Source organism: Micromys minutus, assembly GCF_963924665.1.
Source record: "Micromys minutus genome assembly, chromosome: 6".
Classification (NCBI taxonomy): Eukaryota; Metazoa; Chordata; class Mammalia; order Rodentia; family Muridae; genus Micromys; species Micromys minutus.
Window position 1 is genome coordinate 52,319,920 of NC_137975.1, and position 19,026 is coordinate 52,338,945.

The 19,026-nt window shown below is 44.4% G+C and overlaps 1 protein-coding gene and 1 pseudogene across 2 annotated transcripts in view; both read right to left on the minus strand.

Annotated features, from left to right (window-relative positions):
• Positions 1-19,026, minus strand: part of DHTKD1 (dehydrogenase E1 and transketolase domain containing 1) — a gene marked incomplete at its 5' end in the record, with an annotated part of 37,271 nt that overhangs the window by 15,062 nt on the left and 3,183 nt on the right. The window contains 6 exons of the mRNA XM_080917823.1: positions 428-626; positions 1,707-1,878; positions 3,265-3,534; positions 6,281-6,475; positions 7,404-7,615; positions 9,918-10,073. Coding sequence (XP_080773949.1) covers positions 428-626; positions 1,707-1,878; positions 3,265-3,534; positions 6,281-6,475; positions 7,404-7,615; positions 9,918-10,073 — 1,204 coding nt within the window. The remainder of the gene's footprint in view (positions 1-427; positions 627-1,706; positions 1,879-3,264; positions 3,535-6,280; positions 6,476-7,403; positions 7,616-9,917; positions 10,074-19,026) is intronic.
• On the minus strand, positions 13,978-16,589 carry LOC308421666 (large ribosomal subunit protein eL6-like; annotated as a pseudogene). Its single transcript has 2 exons — positions 16,550-16,589; positions 13,978-14,880 (listed from the first exon to the last, which is right to left on the minus strand). The product of its transcript is annotated as a large ribosomal subunit protein eL6-like (transcript).

The following is a 19,026-nucleotide window of genomic DNA, read 5'->3' on the forward strand; positions in this document are numbered from 1 at the left end:
AAGAGAAGTGTGTAAGAATGAGAGGCACTCCTGAGCCTTGTAAGATGACCACTATGGTTTCTATAGGACAGGCACCATTTGCATAGTCATCCCACTTCACAGAATCTATCAGAAGACAACAGGGATGCAGGCTGGCAAGAAGGTTCAGCTGATATGGACACCTGAGTCTTACTCAAATGACCAACAGAAGAGAACCAATTACCACAACTTGTCCTCTGACCTCCACATATGTATGTACATATACACAGGCACACACACACACATGCTTATACACGCTCACACACAGCTCTAAGTTGAATCTCCATCACCAAAAAGTGAGCCACCGATTAACTGATTGATGATAATGATAAGAGGACGAGGGGGAGGAGAAGAACAAGAGGAGGAGGAAGGGCTAGCATGAGTGTTGAGGGAAAACTTGTAACTGTACCTGATGATTTTGTACATGACTGGGTTGGTAAAGAAAGGTTCGTCCAGCTCGTTATGACCCCACTGCCTATAGCATAACAAATCAATAATCACGTCCTTGCGGAACTGACGCTGATATTCAAAAGCAAGTCGTGTCGCTCGGACCACTTCCTCTGGACTGTCTCCATTGACATGGATGATAGCACAGCCTACCAGCTTTCCTAAAGAAAAGAAGACCAAGATTTAAAAGTAAAAGGCCAGTTGCCATGGGCTATTGTGAGATGTTTCCCAAGACCCACTTGCCTAAGCGGGAAGACAGCCCTGCAGCACCAGGGTAGCCCGGGTGCTATGCATGCAAGCTTTGGAGCTCAGCTGACTACTCTCGGATCCACAGGACTGTGTGGCACTGGAAGACTTAGAAATCTGTCAGGAGGCCAAAGGAGCTAGCTGTGAGTCCCAGCACGCACGTAGTGGCTCACAACTGCCAGGGAGATCCACACTCTTTTGGTACCGTGCATGTGGTACACAGACATATACACACATACAAAGCAGATAAACACACATGCACGAACACACACATACACACAAAATAAAAAGATAAAAATTCAAAATTAAACAAACAAACAAACAAACGAGTCTAGCCTGGACTCTGAGTGGCACTGTTAGTCCCTAACTAACAGATATAAAGGGTCACTGTCTCATGGTGCCTTGTACAGTGACCGCTAACATCGTTTTGTTAATTGTTAGCACTGCAACCATCTTTCTTCCTAAGACAAAAGATCATTAAAGCATGAATCCCAAAATAAGATTTACTCCCAAGAGAGTTCCAGAACATCTTTTGGATTGCCTGACAATCTGAGGCACCAGTCCAGACTCTAATTACGTGACTGTCTGACAGTTTCTGCAAAAGTTGTATGTGCTCTGAGTGGTCAGTAAAAGCCCTGATGTACTGCTAAGACTGCTACTGGCATAGGTCAAAATAGGTTGGGCCGGAGAGATGGCTCAGTGGTTAAAAGCACTGACTGCTCTTCCAGAGGTCCTGAGTTCAATTTCCAGCAACCACATGGTGGCTCACAACCATCTGTAATGAGATCTGATGCCCTCTTCTGATGGGTCTGAAGACAGCTACAGTGTACTCATATAAATGAAATAAATAATTCTTTAAAAATAAATTAATTAAATAAACTAAATTAAATTAAAATGTGATAACCAGCAAAACTCATTGTTGTGAATGAACTAGAAGTTTCTCTAAGTCCCCTGGCTGGCTGGCATGGCAACAGCCGTCCCAGTGAGCTACATACCGATATCACTGCTGTATAAGGATGACCGTCCTCTCTCTGCTGGAGTGGTGTAACCCAGCTGGTTATTTACTATTAGATGGATGCTCCCCCCAATTCTGAAATGTGGGAGATTAGAGAGCGTGAACGTCTCGAGAACAATCCCTTGACCGCAGAAGGAAGCATCGCCGTGAACCTGAAACACGCACGTATCAGATGGAGGAGGTAAGGAATCGGCAAGCTCAGTTCTGATCGAAGCAAACTGCGCAAGAATCCCAATAGGAACACCAGTAATGACCATCTCACAGCTCCCCTGATGTAAAAACAGAAGCCTTCAGGACTTCTTACGTGAAAGTACTTTTCAAAGAATACCATTTCTCCCCGTCAGCACTGCACGCTGGACCCGACTCCTCAGTTTCACATTTGAGCATCTACAGCAGCAGAGTGGGAGGGAGGAATGGGAGGGATAGCTACTACATACATATGCAATGAAAGCAGTGACCTAGGGATTGCTTTTCTCTGTGCTAGGGATTGAACCTGGGCCCTAATGCTTCCCAGGCAAGGAAGGACTCCACCACTAAGCTATGGGCCAGTTTCAGCTCTAGGAAATTCTGCATGAAAACAGCCTTAAGATGTGAGAAACGGGATTATCGAGCTGACACATGGGGTAAAAGTGCTCCTTGCACTTTTGATCTGAGGTGGGACCCTTGGGATCCACATAAAGGTAGAAAGACACAACTGACCCCACAAAACTGTCCTGCACATGCATGTTGTGGCGTAAAAACACACTACACACAAACACACATACACATCACACACACACACACTCCAAGCACACACATATACACACACCACATACACACAAACACATACACCCACACATATACACATACACACCACATACACACATACATTCACATGTACAACACACACACCCCATACCACACACACAAATACATAACACTCAAAACACATATACACCACATACTACACAAAACACACACCATACACACCACACATACACACACCACATACACCACACACCACACAAAACACACACCATACATACCACACACACATATACACCACACACACATATACACCACACACACACTCACACACACACACCACACATGTCTGTAAGGAACAATGCACACTTCTGAGCTCCTCCTCTCCCCAGTCACTCACCGCTGAAGAGAGACAGAGAGAAGTAGCTCCCATCACCAAATCCTGCCTGCTGCCATGAATATAAGAGAGGAGGGGACAGCACACATTAAAGTTATGGCACAGGAGGCAAGATAAACAGGTTTGAAAAATTACAATGATTCTGGAAGGACTCTCACACTCAAAGCCACCAGATCACAATATCACCATAAAGCCTGGCAGACAAGGTGGCTTTAAAACCTGCTGCAAATAATAAACGTATCATGAAAATTTTTACAAATAATTTTTTTAAAGCCCAGAATTCTCCTCTTTCAAAATGTCATTCCATTTTCCTCTTAAATATTTGCAATATTTAGTATCTCCCTTCATATTTACCGACTGTTCTTTCCGCCCCCCTCCTCTCCAAAAGTCCAAGTACCTGCAGGCATATGACTTTGTCCCCAGGCTGAGCAGAACCATTCGGTGAGTAGTCCCCGTCTTCCCGAGACTGCTGCCTGCCACGAGTTTTCCCTACAGCCACGGGGTTAACAGCCTCCAGATGTGAGGGATTGGGAAGCATTGTCACATGGAGGGGTCGATGGGCACCAAAGTCTAGGTCCACTGAGGCGGTCAGATGGGACAGGACATCACCAATGGCGGCAACATTTTCCGGAAATTCACTTAAGCCTCGCATTTTACGGAACATCAGCTATTAGGACAAAAATGCAAGATGTGAAACAAGTCTTATTTCTGTGGATCTAAAGTGAGCTTAAAGAAAGATAAGCATTGTGTAAAATCCTGTAAAGTGATTGCAAACATGCATTACTTAAAGACAGACACAGATCTCTAACTGCTGGGACACTTGGCATTACTTTGCGTTCTTCAGAATGGACATGGACACCTCCACAGTGACACAGACACACAACAGACCCTTCTGGTGTCTGTCTCTGAACCTAGCATTTGAACATTTGTGTACAGATAGATTAAAAACTCACAGGAAACACAAACCCAAAGAACCGTGGATACTCTGGCCAGACCTGGGACCCTTCTGCCAGACAAACGCTTCTCAGAAATGGCTGGTAGGCAGTTTCCACCAGAACCCCCAGCAGGCTCAAACCCTCCACAGTGGGGTATTTCCAGGCCTGGTCAGGGTTAGGGTTTCTGTAGGCAGTAAGTTAAGAAGATTCTCATCACTGATGCTAGTTTATGTCACTTCAGCAAACTTGCACCTAGGTCTTCAAGAAGGGACAGCTGTAAGGATCTAGGACATGCTAAATGGCAGGACTGGAGGATGCTCCCATGAAGTCCCTTGCCTTCTGGATCACTGAAGCCACATTGCCTCTGGCTACCATCGCTGCCCTGTGGTGGTTTAAATGGGTGGCCCCCATAGGCTCATATATTTGAATGCTTGGTCCCTAGTTAGTGTAATCATTTGGAAAGAATTAGAAAGAATTAGGGGGTGTGGCCTTGTGTCACTGCAGAATGCAGAGGTTTCAAAAGCCCAAGCCATGAAGTTAGCTCTCTCTGCCTGCTGCCTGTGGATCAGATGTAAGCTCTCCACTACTGCTCCAGCAACATGCCCGCCTGCCTATCTGCCCTCATAGACCCTCTGAAACGATAAGCAAGCCACCAATAAATTCCTCTCTAAGTTACCCTGGTGATGGGGTCTAGTCACAGCAGCAGAAAAGTAAAAAGTATCTGAGACATGGCCCATGCTGCAGGAGTCAAAGCCTAAACTTGCAAGTAAAACTGCCGATGCCAATGCTGTGCTCCACTGTGTGTGTGGTGTGTGTGTATGTGTGGTGTGTCTGTGTGTAATGTGTGGTGTGTGTGTGTGTGTGTGTGTGTGTGTGATGTGTGGTGTGTCTGTGTAGTGTGTGTGTATGTATGTGTGTGTGTGATGTGTGGTGTGTGTGTGTGTGTGGTGTGTATATGTGTGTGCGGTATGTAGTGTGTGGTATGTAGTGTGTGGTATGTGGTGTGTATATGTGTGTGTATGTGGTGTGTATGGTGTGTTGTGTGTGTGTGTGTGTATGTGGTGTGTATGGTATGTGTGGTGTGTGGTTTGTGTGTGTGTATGTTTGGTGTGTGTGTGTGTGGTATGTAGTATGTGGTATGTGGTGTGTGTATGTGTGTATGTGGTGTGTATGGTATCTGTGGTGTGTGGTGTGTGTGTGTGTATGTGTGGTGTGTGTATGTGTGTGTGTGGTATGTAGTATGTGGTATGTGGTGTGTGTATGTGCTGTGTATGGTGTGTATGTGTATGTGCTGTGTATGGTATGTGTGGTGTGTGTGTGTGATGTGTGGTGTGTGGTGTGGTGTGTGTGTTGTGTGTTGTGTGTTGTGTGTATGTGGTGTGTGTGTGTCTGTGTGATGTGTGGTGTGTGTGGTATGTGTATGTGTGTGGTGTGTGTGTGTGGTGGTGTGTGTTGTGTGTGGTGTGTGTGTCTGTGTGGTGTGTGTGTGTGATGTGTGGTATGTGTAGTGTGTGTGGTATATGTATGTGTGTGTGATGTGTGGTGTGTGTAGTGTGTGTGGTATATGTATGTGTGTGTGGTGTGTGTGTGTGGTATCTGTGGGTGTGTGTGTGTGTGTGTGTGTGTGTGTGTGTGTGTGGTATCTGTGTGTGTGTGTATGTGTGTGTGTGGGTGTGTGTGTAGTGTGTGTGGTATATGTATGTGTGTGTGGTGTGTGTGTGTGGTATCTGTGGGTGTGTGTGTGTGTGTGTGTGTGTGTGTGTGTGGTATCTGTGTGTGTGTGTGTGTATGTGTGTGTGTGGGTGTGTGTGTGTGTGTGGTGTTATGGCAGTAGGAGGGCAGAGGACAACTTGACCATGCACCTTGAAGAAACAAAATAACTGTTAATTTCCCTGGGAGAAGAGTCTATAGAACTTATTAACGGAAAAGTCGACCTCAATTCTGCCTGTCAGCATGAAGCTCCACCCCTTCACTAAGTTATCCCCCCATCAATTGTTCATAAGCCCCATCAGTTTCTAAAGGAAATTACCACTGTCACCTTCGTTCTGCTTCAGTCCTGCTCTAGCAAGAAAGACAGAAAGTCTCCTAGAGACGTCAGAAAAGCTACATCTGTGAAGTCTCATCAATATGGCTGCCCAAACAAGACCTGAATGACTACCTCAGTTGACATGCCATCATGGAAAGGGAAAAGCTCCCAAGACTAAGAACTACAGGCAATTGGGGAGTGCCCAGAGTGGGAGGAGTGATTTACCCCAGGGAGGAGCCTCCGGTTGTTATCCAGTACCAAGTGGTTAGCCCTGAGATCATATAGGTACAAGTGACATTATATAACTGTGTGGGCTGTATTGTGCACTTAAGAGTATAGAAGTGTGGGGTTAAGTGGGTGGGATTGTGTAAAACAATTGGAGGTAAAAATAAAATAGTAGTCTATTGACATTAAAGGCAAACCAACCAATCCCATGTAGAGAGGAACCTTACCTCTGGAGGTAACTGCAGAAGTCCTGTCAACAAATTCAGCCTCCCTCTATGGGGCATTCCAATAATGATATCGGTTACGCCACCATAGGCCGACAGCTTCAGCAACTCGTGAAAAAAGCCCATCATGCTCTCTGCCCCTTCACCTCCGTATCTCTTCACCGTGGCGAACTTGGTGGCCAAAAAGTGGTCAAACTCCTACGGAACAGACATTATTAGCTGCTGGAAAGACAGTAGAGTCAGGCAAAAGGCAGGTAAGCTCCATGTAGTGTAAGAAGGCCACAGATTACTGCAGTGGCCACATCTGTCTCCCTCCACTGCATATCCACGGAGAGAGGCATCATGGGATAGCACAGCTCTGCGAAGGACCTGAAGAACGAGCTGTGAAGACCTGAGTGGTAGTCACGACTTTTCCAGGCCTAAGGCTGGACGTGGCTATCTGCTGCTTGGTCTAACACTGTGGCTTTTGTAGAGGCTCTGTGGTATTTTTTTTTTTTTACCAAGTTCCAATGCTATCCAGATACTCCCACTGGCAAGAACAAGGTTTTTGGTTTCACCAGTTTACATTGAGAACCTCTGCCCGGTAGTTTAGCAATCTCCTCAGGAAACAACAACAAAAGATGTCTCATCTTAAGAACTTTGTCAACTTTTACAAAATAAGCAGACAGACAAGCAGACAGACACACCAACACACTCTGATGCTGAGGAGAAGCAACAGCTCGTATGTCCTGTCACCTGCTCTGCTTCTGCCTGGAGGGAAGTGTTGCCAGTCTGCTGTGCTGAAGCAACAGGGAGCGACAGGGACAAGGTCTAATGCCTTCTTCCCTCTCTTTAGTGGCTACGTATCTTTGTGGGAAATGAGAAGACCGGGTTCACTGATATTAGCTAGTACTGATTTTTTGCCATTTTTGGCTATACAGTTGTATGTATCTGTACATCAATACGTACATATTAGTGCAGGTGTCCTCAGAAGCCACAAGCATTGGAGGCCCTGTTGCTGGAGTTAAAGACAGCAGCATGAGGTACCATGTGGGTGCTAGGACTTGAACCTGGGTTCTCTAGAAGAACAGCAAGTGATTTTAACCACTGAGCCACCCCTCCAGTTCCTAGCTGATACTGCTCGTACCTGAGACTCTAGTAATAGTTTTGACAGGTGTTTGCGCTCTTCTGTGGTAAACGTCTCCTTTTTCAGCTCCTCCAACCTTCTGGCAAACCAGTCTCTCTCCTCCTGGCTCTGAAGCTGGGCGGTTTCAATAGAAATTGGCCCACAGTAGATATGGTTCAAATAGGCTAATACTTCCTCAAGAGAAGCCTCTTCTTTGCCCATGTTTAACAGTCCTGTGAAATAGAACCAATGGGATCATTTCAAAGAATAATCAACGATGCAGAAAATAAATTGAGGGACAGAACTGAACACTGTTGCTGCTCAGTTGTGAGCACTCCATTACAAATGGAATCACTGGTGATTATTAATACTTCATTTAAAAAGTAATTGTGTGAAATTATATCCAGGATCTCTCACATAACAAGCAAGCATTCTGCCACTGAGGTACAGCCTCTGACCCATCTAGACCTTCTCTAAAGGCAAAATCAAAATTCTGGTTCATGGGGACCCCAATGGAGGAGTTAGAGAAAGGACTGAAGGAGCTGAAGGGGTTTGCAACCCCATAGGAAGAACAACACTATCAACCAACCAGACCCCCCAGAGATTCCAGGGACTAAACCACCAACCAAAGAGCACACATGGAGGGACCCATATGTAGCAGAGGATGGCCTTGTCTGGCATCAATGGGAAGAGAAGCCCTTGGTCCTGTGAAGGCTCATTTTCCCAGTGTAGGGGAATGCCAGAGTGGTGAGGTGGGAGTGGGTGGGTAGGAGGGGGAGCACCCTCATAAAAGTAGGGGGAAGAGGGTTGAGAGAGGGGAGAACCGGGAAAGGGAATAACATTGAAATGTAAATACATAAAATACCCAATTAAAAAAAATTTTTTTTAATTCTGGCTGATGACCGTAAGGTAGTGAAATTCAAAGGGAGGAGAACTTCCCCATGAGGACAGCTCTAGGTTATGTCAGGTTTTGATTCTACAGTCACTCCATACTAAAATTTAAAACTCTTGGGATAGGAATACACGTCAGTGTAGAGCTCTTGCCTGGCACACACAGGACCTAGTCTCATCCTTGCACCACAATTACACTGATAACATAGAAGTAACAGGAGATAAACTCCCAAAACCGTGAAATGTGACCCAGGTCTCACTGTTCTGTTTGTTTTCTTTTGTTATAGTGTCCAGACCAGGAAAGAAATGGAATGACGGGTTTGGGGCTTTGGAATGAAAGCAGATCTAGGTTGTTTCCCACCTCTGCCATGTGACAGCTCCACAGTTACTTAAGTTTTCTGAGTCTGTTTCCATCTGTGGTAGTTTGAGTGAGAAGCCCCCATGGGTTCAGACATTGGAACACTCGGATCCCAATGGTGGTGCGGTTTGGGAAGTTTAGGAGGCCATGATGGATGAATGATGTCACTAGCATTAGGCTTTGAGATTAAAAGCCACATGCCACTTCTAGTCTAGATATATGTGTGCTCTCTCAGTTTGCTGCTCCAGCCTCAGGCCTGCCTGCCACACTTCCCCACTGAAATGCTGATGAACTTTCACCCCTCAGGAACCGACAGCCCAAATCAGTCCTTCCTCCTCTAAGTTGCCTTGGTCTGGGTGCTTTATCACAGCTCTAACAAAGTAACTAAGTAACAAAGTAACCAAGGCACCATTTCTAAACTAAAGATGGCAACAAAGACTTTTAGGAGCAGCTATGAAAATAAACCAGCATTCTATATGTAAAATGTGTGGTACAGACATGATTGGACTTTTAAATGCTGTTGTTTATGTATGGGAGGTCACCATGTGCATTTCATTATACATGGCATATGGAGACAGTAGCTAGTTCTCCCTTTCTACTTTCTGTGTTCCACCCACTTTGTGGTAGGCACCTCTACCCACTGAACCATCTTCCCAGTCTGCTCTATATGTTCTTTACCACAGAGAAACTAAGACCTTTCTAGAACTTCAAGACAGCTCCTACTCCAAGACAATTAAATGTGTCCTTCCTTGTTCCTTCTCCAAGTGGAGAAGTTCTCAAGCTATGGGTCATAACCCCATTGAAGGTCTAATGATCTTTCCACAGGGGGTTGTCCAAGACCACCAGAAAACACAGGTATTGCCATTACAACTTATAACAGTAGCAAAATAAGTAGCGGTTACAAAGTAGCAACAAGGGCTGGAGAGACCTATGGCTTAGCGGTTAAGAGCACTGTCTGCTCTTCCAGAAGTCCTGAATTCAATCCCCAGCAACCACATAGTACCCCATTCCCACCTACAATGTGATGTGATCTCCTCTTCTGACATGTAGATTGAGCACTCACATACATAAAATAAATAAATAAATCTTTTTTAAAAAGCAGCAATAAAACTTACTTTATAGTTGGGCGACACCACGGGTAACAACTGTATTAAAGAGTTACCATATTAAGAAGTTGAAGAACCACTGCCCTTACCTGAGGGAAGTCTCCAATCCAGGCACCCAGTTCTACAAGGAAACAAGGCTCTTCCTGTCAGGTTCCTTCTCACACCCAAGGGTCGCCTTACCTGTGGTAGTGAAGGGTCCCTGAAGTGTGTGGACAAGAGCTTGGATTTCAGGCACAGTATCCAGGAGGGCTTGTCCCGGGAAGAGAGGGTTGATCTGGGCAGCTTTGTGGCCATGCTCACAATACACTGTCACCAGCCTGGCAAGGCCATGGTCAACTGCATTGGGAATGAAATAAGACAAGTGAGGAGATGCTCAGGACTACAGAAACACTCGCCACAGAAGGACGGCCTTAGACATTTACTACACACTGTTCCCCCTCGCCTCTGCCAGGGTTCTCAGGATTAAAGGCTGTCAGATACTAGGTAAACACACTTATTTCCTTAAATAAGGAAGGACTTCCAAAACTGACGTACATCATTTCCACACTGACTAATATTAAAGACATGGACCCCTTCCTTTCCCTGTTAGTGCAGGGTTTTGTTTTGTTTGTTTTTTAAGATTTATTTATTTGTTGTGTATACAGTGTTGAATATATATGCTTGGATACCAGAAGAGGGTGCAAAGATCTCATTACAGATGGTTGTGAGCTACCATGTGGTTGCTGGGGATTTGAACCCAGGACCTCTGGAAACATAGTCAGTGCTCTTAACCACTGAGCCATCTCTCCATCTTAGACTGCACATTAAAAAAGAGGGTGAATGCTGGGCACGGTGTCGAATGCCTTTAATCCCAGCACTTGGAAGGCAGAGGCAAGCAGGTTTCTGTAAGTTCAAAACCAGGGCTAGAGAAATGGCTCAACAGTTGAGGATACTTGCTGCTCTTGCAGAGGACCAATTCAGCTCCCAGCATCCACATGGAAGCTAGTAGCCATCCATCACTCCAGTTCCAGAGGACTCACAGCTCTCTTTTGGACCTTTCAGACACCAAACACATACATAGTACATACTGGTACATGCCTCTAATCCCAGTACTCAGAGTCAGAAGGAGTGGCTTTCTGTGAGTTCCAGAACAGCCTGGGCTACATCATAGTGAGCTCCTGTCTCAAAAAAAAAAAAAAAAAAAAAAAAGCAAAGCAAACCTCTTCAACATCTAGTTTGAGCAATTACCACCGAGAAATGGTTTCCTAGCAACGAACGTGCTTTAGTCTGTGTTCTATGCGCTGCCAAGTTCAAGTCTTCACATGCGGTAGGCACAGTGAGGGAAGATCAGGGATGCAGTCATCAGACATGTTTGCATCAGCAACAGCTAGGCAGGCCCACAGTGCACCATATTCCCAGAGAAGACTCGGGTTTGCCCCCCCACCTAAGTCTTAACTGCTGAACAAGTCCTTCAGTTTGAGGAGACATCCTTTCAGATAGCCCTGTGCGCTTGGGGTAGCCACAGCTAGGTTCTGTTGCTTGTGACTGGAAGACAAGCGAAAACAAAAGTGCTGCTTACAAAAGACGACGGTAAATGCTCCCATCTACACTGATACTTGGTTATCTTCCACAAATTAAAATGTTAATTGACCACAGTTCTGCTTCAGGAAGGAAAATGCCAAGTTACCCAGCACAAAGCACAGTATCAGCTAAGTTAAACTAAACTTAGTATTTCATCTAAAAGCCAGGCCAAGGGGAGATGGCTTAGCAGTTCAGAAAATTCCAATTCAATTCTCGGCACCCAGGGGATCTGGCACCTCTATGGCCTCTGTGGGCAGTGCACACCTCCTCACATGATATCTAGTTTGTCTTTTCCTTTTCTTTCTTTTTCTCTTTCTTCTTTGTTTTGTTGAAGATATCTCAACTTTCCAAGTGCATTACTAAACATATACTTCCGTGTTTGATGCTCCTGTTTTGGAGAGTGGGGAGAGGTTGTTTTTTGTTTTTGGAGACAGGGTTTCTTTGTGTATCTATCCGGAAGTTGCTCTGTAGACCAGACTGGCCTGGAACTCAGAGATCTGCCTGCCTCTGCCTCCCAAGTTCTGGGTTTCACCACCCCCTCCTTGCTAGGTTAAGAAACCTCTAAAAACTGACACTGGTAACAAAAAAGTTGATTCCAATATTCCATTATACTTACACACTTACACACACATACCATACACATACATACACATAAACACACATACACACCACACATATCATACACACCACACATATACACATATACATACACACCACACATACCACACGCACACCATACAAACACACTATACACATATACATACATATACACCACATATACCATATACACACACATACCATATACACCACACACATACACATATACAAACATATTCAATACACACCACACACACACACACACACACACCCCATACACATATACACAACACACAACACACACACATACATACATACAACACACACACCATATACACACACCATACACAAACATACCATACACACACACACACACATATATACCACACACACCACACAAACACACACAATACACACATACCATACATACACATACACACCACACACACACACACACCATACACACACACACACACACACACACACACACACACACACACACACACAATTTTCCCCTTGAGATAAAACCCAGGGCCCTAAGCATTCTAAGCAGACATTCTGCCACTGAGGCAAATCCACATCCCTTCATCTATTACAATAAACATTGAAGAGGTGCCTTGAACCTATAGAAAAAATGAGGAGGGAACTGTATCAGTAAGCTGACATCTTTTAAGGCCTAAAGCTGTATACTTTTACATCTGCATTAATAATTTAAATTTGTCTACAATTTAAAAAATCACTTCAGTTTCTTCGAAGTATTTTTTACAATTCCAGTAAAGGCCCCTGTGGTCTGAAATACACAACACCCCCACAACCTCACTTCAACTATCACAGTTCAGTGAGCGAGACGGTAACCTCCAGATTTGATCTAGAATCTGATGGCTTTCTCTATCGAAGGTCACTGAGTACAGTTTCAGCGGGGAAATGTTCCCTACGGATTTCTGTGTTTGAACATGTTGCTCCTAGCAGTTTTAGGAAGTAACAGGACATCTGGGTTTTGGGGACTAGTGTAGGCTCATTGGGCAGGCCTTTAGAGTTATAGTTAGTTTCGGCTTTCTGACTCAGCAAGAGGTAAGGAGCAGGCACTATAGCCTCCCCATAACCCCACCCCTAAGATGCTACCTTAGCTGCCACGCCTTCTGCTTCACAATGACTGTCTCCCCTGAACTTGAGACAGCATAAGCAAGCCTTCAGTTGGTTTGTAATCTCAATAAGAAAGGTAGGGAGGGGTTGAAGACAGGGGAGGGGGCTGCAATTGGAATGTAAAGTGAATAAAGAAACTAATGGAGGAAAAAGAAAAAAGAAAAGTAACCACCTTGGTTTTTAAAAAGATGCCTTAAAAAAATATAAAATGTATCCTTGTGAATTGCCCTTCTTCAACTAACCTCCACTATGAGCTGGGAATTTGGATGAATAAATCCAAAATCGATGCATGAGAGTCTGAGCACAAATAAATAAAGGAAATAATTTGGCAACTACAGAGGGTCTACAGAGGGCAAAGTACAAGATACTATCAAGAGTGAACTACAAAGAACACTCAGTCAAAGTTTAACTGCTTGAAACATCGACCATCAGCTCAATCTACGAGGTCTCTAAAGGCGAATGTGCCACTGCCTCAAACCCTCAGTACAAAGGGATGCTTAGTGAGTGGTGTGGGCACCCTAGACAGGTGCTGGCTGTACCCGAGACAAACCTGTGAAGGGTAGGGAATGACAGTGAGGCTGCAGAGCCCTGAACGACCTTCTCTTCATTCTCTCTTGTTACTATAGCCTAGGCTGGCCTTGAACTTGTTATCCTCCTATTTTAGCTTGTGAATGAATAACAGGTATGTGTCACCAGCTTGATCACTGTGTTACATCTGAAGTATCAAAGAGTCTACGGAAGGGTTTGTCTTTTATTTTATAAATAACCAAAAGTTAAGTACATAATCTATAACAGAAAATCATTCCTCTGCACTAAGACAGTACTTTCATGGCAACTGATAAACATGAACACATTTAAAGTCATGCCCATTGCCTTAACTGACTCTTATTTTTTTTTTTTTTTTTTAACTATGAGGCTGTTTAATTGAGTTGTTAACAATTTAGAACACCAGTTTGTGAGGATACATCCCGTTTGTCAGGGAGAACTGAGATCACAGGTAGCCCTGGAGCTGAGGAATGGCTTTAATCTTTGGCAAGAGCTGTGAGGCCACAGTTTTCTGATCAGCCTTTCGCTGCTCTGTAATCTCGTATTTCTCCTTCTCTGTGTCAAAGATCTCGCCCTCCTGATGCCTGGGCTTTCGCAGCTGCTTCTTCTTGAAGTAAGCGTCAGTCAGGTGTTTGGGGATTTTAACCTCACTGATACCTACTTTTGTAGATGTGGCGATGACAAACTTCTGGTGTGTTCTGCGCACAGGAACTCGGTTGAGGGCAAGAGGTCCAGTCACAAGTAGCAAGCCACTGCCCCTCTGCTTCAGGAAGACCATCCTCTTGCCCCTGTGGTGCCAGGTGAGGATGATTAGGACAGTCCCAGAGTGATGCTGGAGCGCAGCCTTCTCACGTGCTGACTGAAGGGCTTCTTGCGGTGGCTCAGTAGCTTCCGAGGCACTTCTTCAGTAGGACAATACCTAGGCGTTTTTCAAAGCTTCACCACCATTCCTGTCCCCACCAACTGTTTTTGTGACAGTAGCAAGGATCTTCTTCTTTTTCTTCTTTTTTTTCAACCTTGGTCTTGGCAGCTGAGTATTTCCTTTTGTACAAGGTCTTTCTGGAATACATAGCAGATTGGGAGTACCTGCCAATTCCTCTAACCAGGACAGGGTTTTGGCTGCAATGGGGCTTTGCCACCTTCTTGGACGTTTTAAGCTTTTTGGCTGCACCAGCGGGCCAGGCCTTGGAGGCAGGAGCATCCCCGCCAGCCTTCTTGGCTGCAGGTTTCTTCTCCTTTGTATTAGGCTTCTCCACCTTTTCACCCACGATCGTGCAAGACGGGAAAGAGACTGACTCTTATTCTTTAAAAAATACTTAGTGTGTTTGTTTGTTAATTCGATGTGTGTGCATGTGTGTCTGTTGTCCCATATCTAATAGGCTTTCTCTCTTGACACTCAGAAGCAAGATTCAAACATTTCAAATCTGTCTGTCTGTCTGTCTGTCTGTCTGTCTCTCTCTCTCTCTCTCTCTCTCTCTCTCTCTCTCTCACACACACACACACACACACACACACACTCACACAAACTGCATAAGCCTAGCATGGTGGTCTATGATGTAATCCCAGAATGCAGTAGTTGAAGTAGTAGGACCACCAAGCGTTGAAGGCCAGTCTACACAACAGCAAATATATGAGGTCAACTGAGGTCAACCAGAATTACAGAGAAAGATCATGTCTCAAAAAATAAAATAAAACTGCATATATAAGAACATATTTATTATGTTTCTATTTCTTTTTAACTTTAAATTTTCTTTTATGTAAACAACTATTTTGCTTTGTGTCTGTCTATGTACCTGGTACCAGCCGAGGGCTCTGATGTAATATCTCTGACTAAGAAATAAATAGTGGGACTGGAGAGGTGGCTCAGAAATCAAGAGCACTGATTGCTCTCCTAGAGGACCTGACTCAATTCCCAGCACCTACATGATAACGCACACTTGTCTGTAACTCCAGTCTCAGGGGCCTCTATTGGATTCCACTTGCACCAGGCATATGTGGCACATAGCCATACACGTATGCAAAACACACATAAAAAGAAATCTTAAAGAAGGAAAGAAAGAATGGAGGGAGAGAGAGAGAGAGAAGGAGGGAGGGAGGGAGGGAGGGAGAGAGAGAGAGGGAGGGAGGGAGGGAGGGAGGGAGGGAGGGAGGGAGGGAGGGAGAGAGAGAGAGAGAGAGAGAGAGAGAGGGAGAGAGAGAGGGAGGGAGGGAGGGAGGGAGGGAGGGAGAGAGAGAAATGCATGAGGTCAAGTAGAAGCTATCTCATCAACAAATACTTAGAAACTCAGCACTGTTAACAGGAGAGACTCTGTGTCTTAGAGCCCAGAACATGGAGTAATAACAGTGAAAACAGAACAGGACCCAGAGGCAACACACTACAGGCAAAGTGCTTGCCTCAAGTGTCTAAGGCCCTGAGTTCGGTTCCTAGCTCCAAGTTAGTAAAATAACAAGAATGGTGGCTCTGAAAAGTCTATCCAGTAGACTCATCCCTTCTTAGGCTATAGCACCTGCTAGAAACATAGTTTTGTGAGGTGGGAATTTCTGGTTTTGTTGGAGACTCTGTTGTCATGTGATGTTTTTCTGGAAACTGTCTTGTGAGAGGATGTTTTGCTGAAGCAGACACCTGGTGTTTTTTTTTTGGGAAGTTGCCTGGTGAAAGAGCAATCAGTGATGATCTGCTAGAATGAATGTATGAGAGGCATATGGTGTTTAGAAAGAGTATATGTATAACCCAGCAGACAGTGGACAATGTTCTTGCATTGATTCGCCTTGCAACTCTTTGCTGGTCATTGTTGTTTCTGACACTGGTCTTTGCTGACCATACTCTGGCATTGGTTCACCTTGCTTTCTTCATTGATCTTCACATGTGATTTCATAGAGAGAAATGCACCAAAGCACTTCTGGTGATGTTCTGGCTGCTTCATGCTGCTTCTGAGGACTTGTGGACTCCTGTCAATCGGTAGAACCTTGTGCTTTCTCTGGATCAAGCTGCTGCTGCTTGATCATGTTTGGTGTTTGCCAAGTGGATTGGACTGCTGCTGATGATTTGTGTTTGGTGTTTTGCTATTTGACTGGACTAATGGAGAATGGAATCACCCCAAAGAACTATTTCTAAATGGGTCCACAAACCCCATTTCCTATTGACCTTTCTTTTCTCCTACCTCTAGTGAGTGGTGGGCTGGAAGGGAGGTTGAAATATTACAGAACCATAATTAAAGAAGGTTTTAAAAAAATCTAAGCCTACAGTTTTGTGGGTTTTTCCTGCTTGTTTGTTTTTAACTTAAATACATTTACTCTGTACCAGTTAAGCACTGGGTACTACAGTAGATCCCAGAGATTTAGATATAGACAATGCATATTCTACATTGTTCAAGTTTCTAACATCTGGCAAGTTGAAAGAATAAACAATTTCTTAATCTTAGGGGAGACATCCTTTAGCTGGTGTGGTCAGCCTTTTGTATGCAGAAATAAATTGCCATTTATGAAGTTTATGGGGGTGGAGCATGGCTCAATAGTTAAGAGCACTGCTCTTACATAGGACCCAGGTTCAGCTTTCAGTATCCATACTAGGTGGCCCACAACCACCTATAACTCCAACTCTGCATGCTCTCTCTCTCTCTCTCTCTCTCTCTCTCTCTCTCTCTCTCTCTCTCTCTCAAAACCCAGTTATGCTATGTGAATGTTTTTGTTTTAATCCTAGGTATGGGCAATGGGGATGCTTCAGATTGTCCATAGCAGCTATGATTTGTCTCCTGCTCTGGCAGGGGAGTGATTTTGCCAGCTGAGGACATATTACATTTGGTTCTGGGTATCTGGGAAGTAGAGTCAGAAGCTTAAGGTCACCCTCAGCTAACACAGTAAGTTAGAGGCCAGCCAGGAATACCTGAGACCCTATCTAAAATGAACATGTAAATAAATTAAATTTAAATCTTAGCCTGGTCTACAGAGCAAGTTCCAGGACAGCCAGGGCTATACAAAGAAACCCTGTCTCAAAACAAACAAACAAACAAAGAAAGAATCTTACAATGTCTAAGTAACTTTACGAGTTTGTGCATGGCGATATTTATAGCTATAGTTGGCCAGCTCATAGGCCCATATGGCCATGAACTCAGGCCTGTGTTAACAGAGCTTCCACCCTTCATATTCTACTGAGAATGCACCTCCCCCACAAATTTTTGTAAGATAACTCAGTCTAACTCAATGGTTCTCAACCCTTGGGTTGCAACCCCTTTGGGGTTAAACCACTCATTCATAGGAATCAATATCAGCAACTCTGCATAACTGATGTTTACATTATGATTCATAACAGTAGCAAAATTACAGCCATGAAGTAGCAACAAAATTTTATGGTGGGGGTCGGCACAACTGTATTAAAGGATCACAGCATTAGGAAGGTTGAGAACCTCCGAGCTAGCTTAACCTTAAAGATCAAATAAAGAGAGCTAGTCATAGTAGAGCATAACTTTAATCCCAGCACTCAGGAAGCACAGGAGCTCTGTGAGTTTGAAGCCAGCCTGGTCTACAGAATTCTAGGACAGCTAGAGCAGTTACTCAGAGAAACCCTGTCTCGTAAAACCAAAAATCAAAATGAATGTAACCTGAAGGTCAGGGCATAAAACACACCTTTGGTCCCACTTGTGGGTCAGAGATAAGTCAGATAAACTTAGATAAGTCAGAGGTAAAGTCGGGGGCAGCCTGGTTTGTGTAGCAAATTCCAAGTCAGAAAGGATTACACAGTGCGACTCTATCTTACAAAAATAATGTTGCCTTCATACTAAAATCTGTAACTCAGAGTCCAAAGGCAAATATCATTAAATTTAGAGAACAAAGGTAATTAATGAGAGACCAAATTTCTCAAGCTTAACTCTTTTCTTAATGCGTTTTCTTCCTCTCCCTCGCTGTCAGTCTCATTCTGTCTCTCTCTCGAGCGTATGCTCTGTCTCTCTGTGTGTCTGTCTGTCTCTGTGTGTATGTTTGTCTCTCACTCTCTCTGTGTCTCTCTCTGTCTCTGTCTCTCTCTGTCTCTGTGTGTCTGTCTCTCACTCTATCTCTCTATGTGTCTCTGTCTCTGTCTCACTGTCTCTGTGTGTCTGTCCATCTGTGTCTCTTTCTGTCTCTCTCTCTGTCTCTCTGTGTGTCTCTCTGTCTCTGTATGTCTGTCTGTCTCTCGCTCTGTCTGTGTTTCTCTTTGTCTTTGTGTGTCTGTCCATCTGTGTCTCTCTCTGTCTCTCTGTGTGTCTCTTTGCTTCTGCCTCACTCTGTCTCTCTTTCTCCTCTTTCTCTCTCTCTCTCTCTCTCTCTCTCTCTCTCTCTCTCTCTCTCTCTCTCTCTCTCTCACACACACACACACACACACACACACACACACACAAAACAGGATAGAACCTAACTTGCTGTGTAAATCAAGCTGATTCAGAACTCTTGCCCATCCACCTCAGCTTCA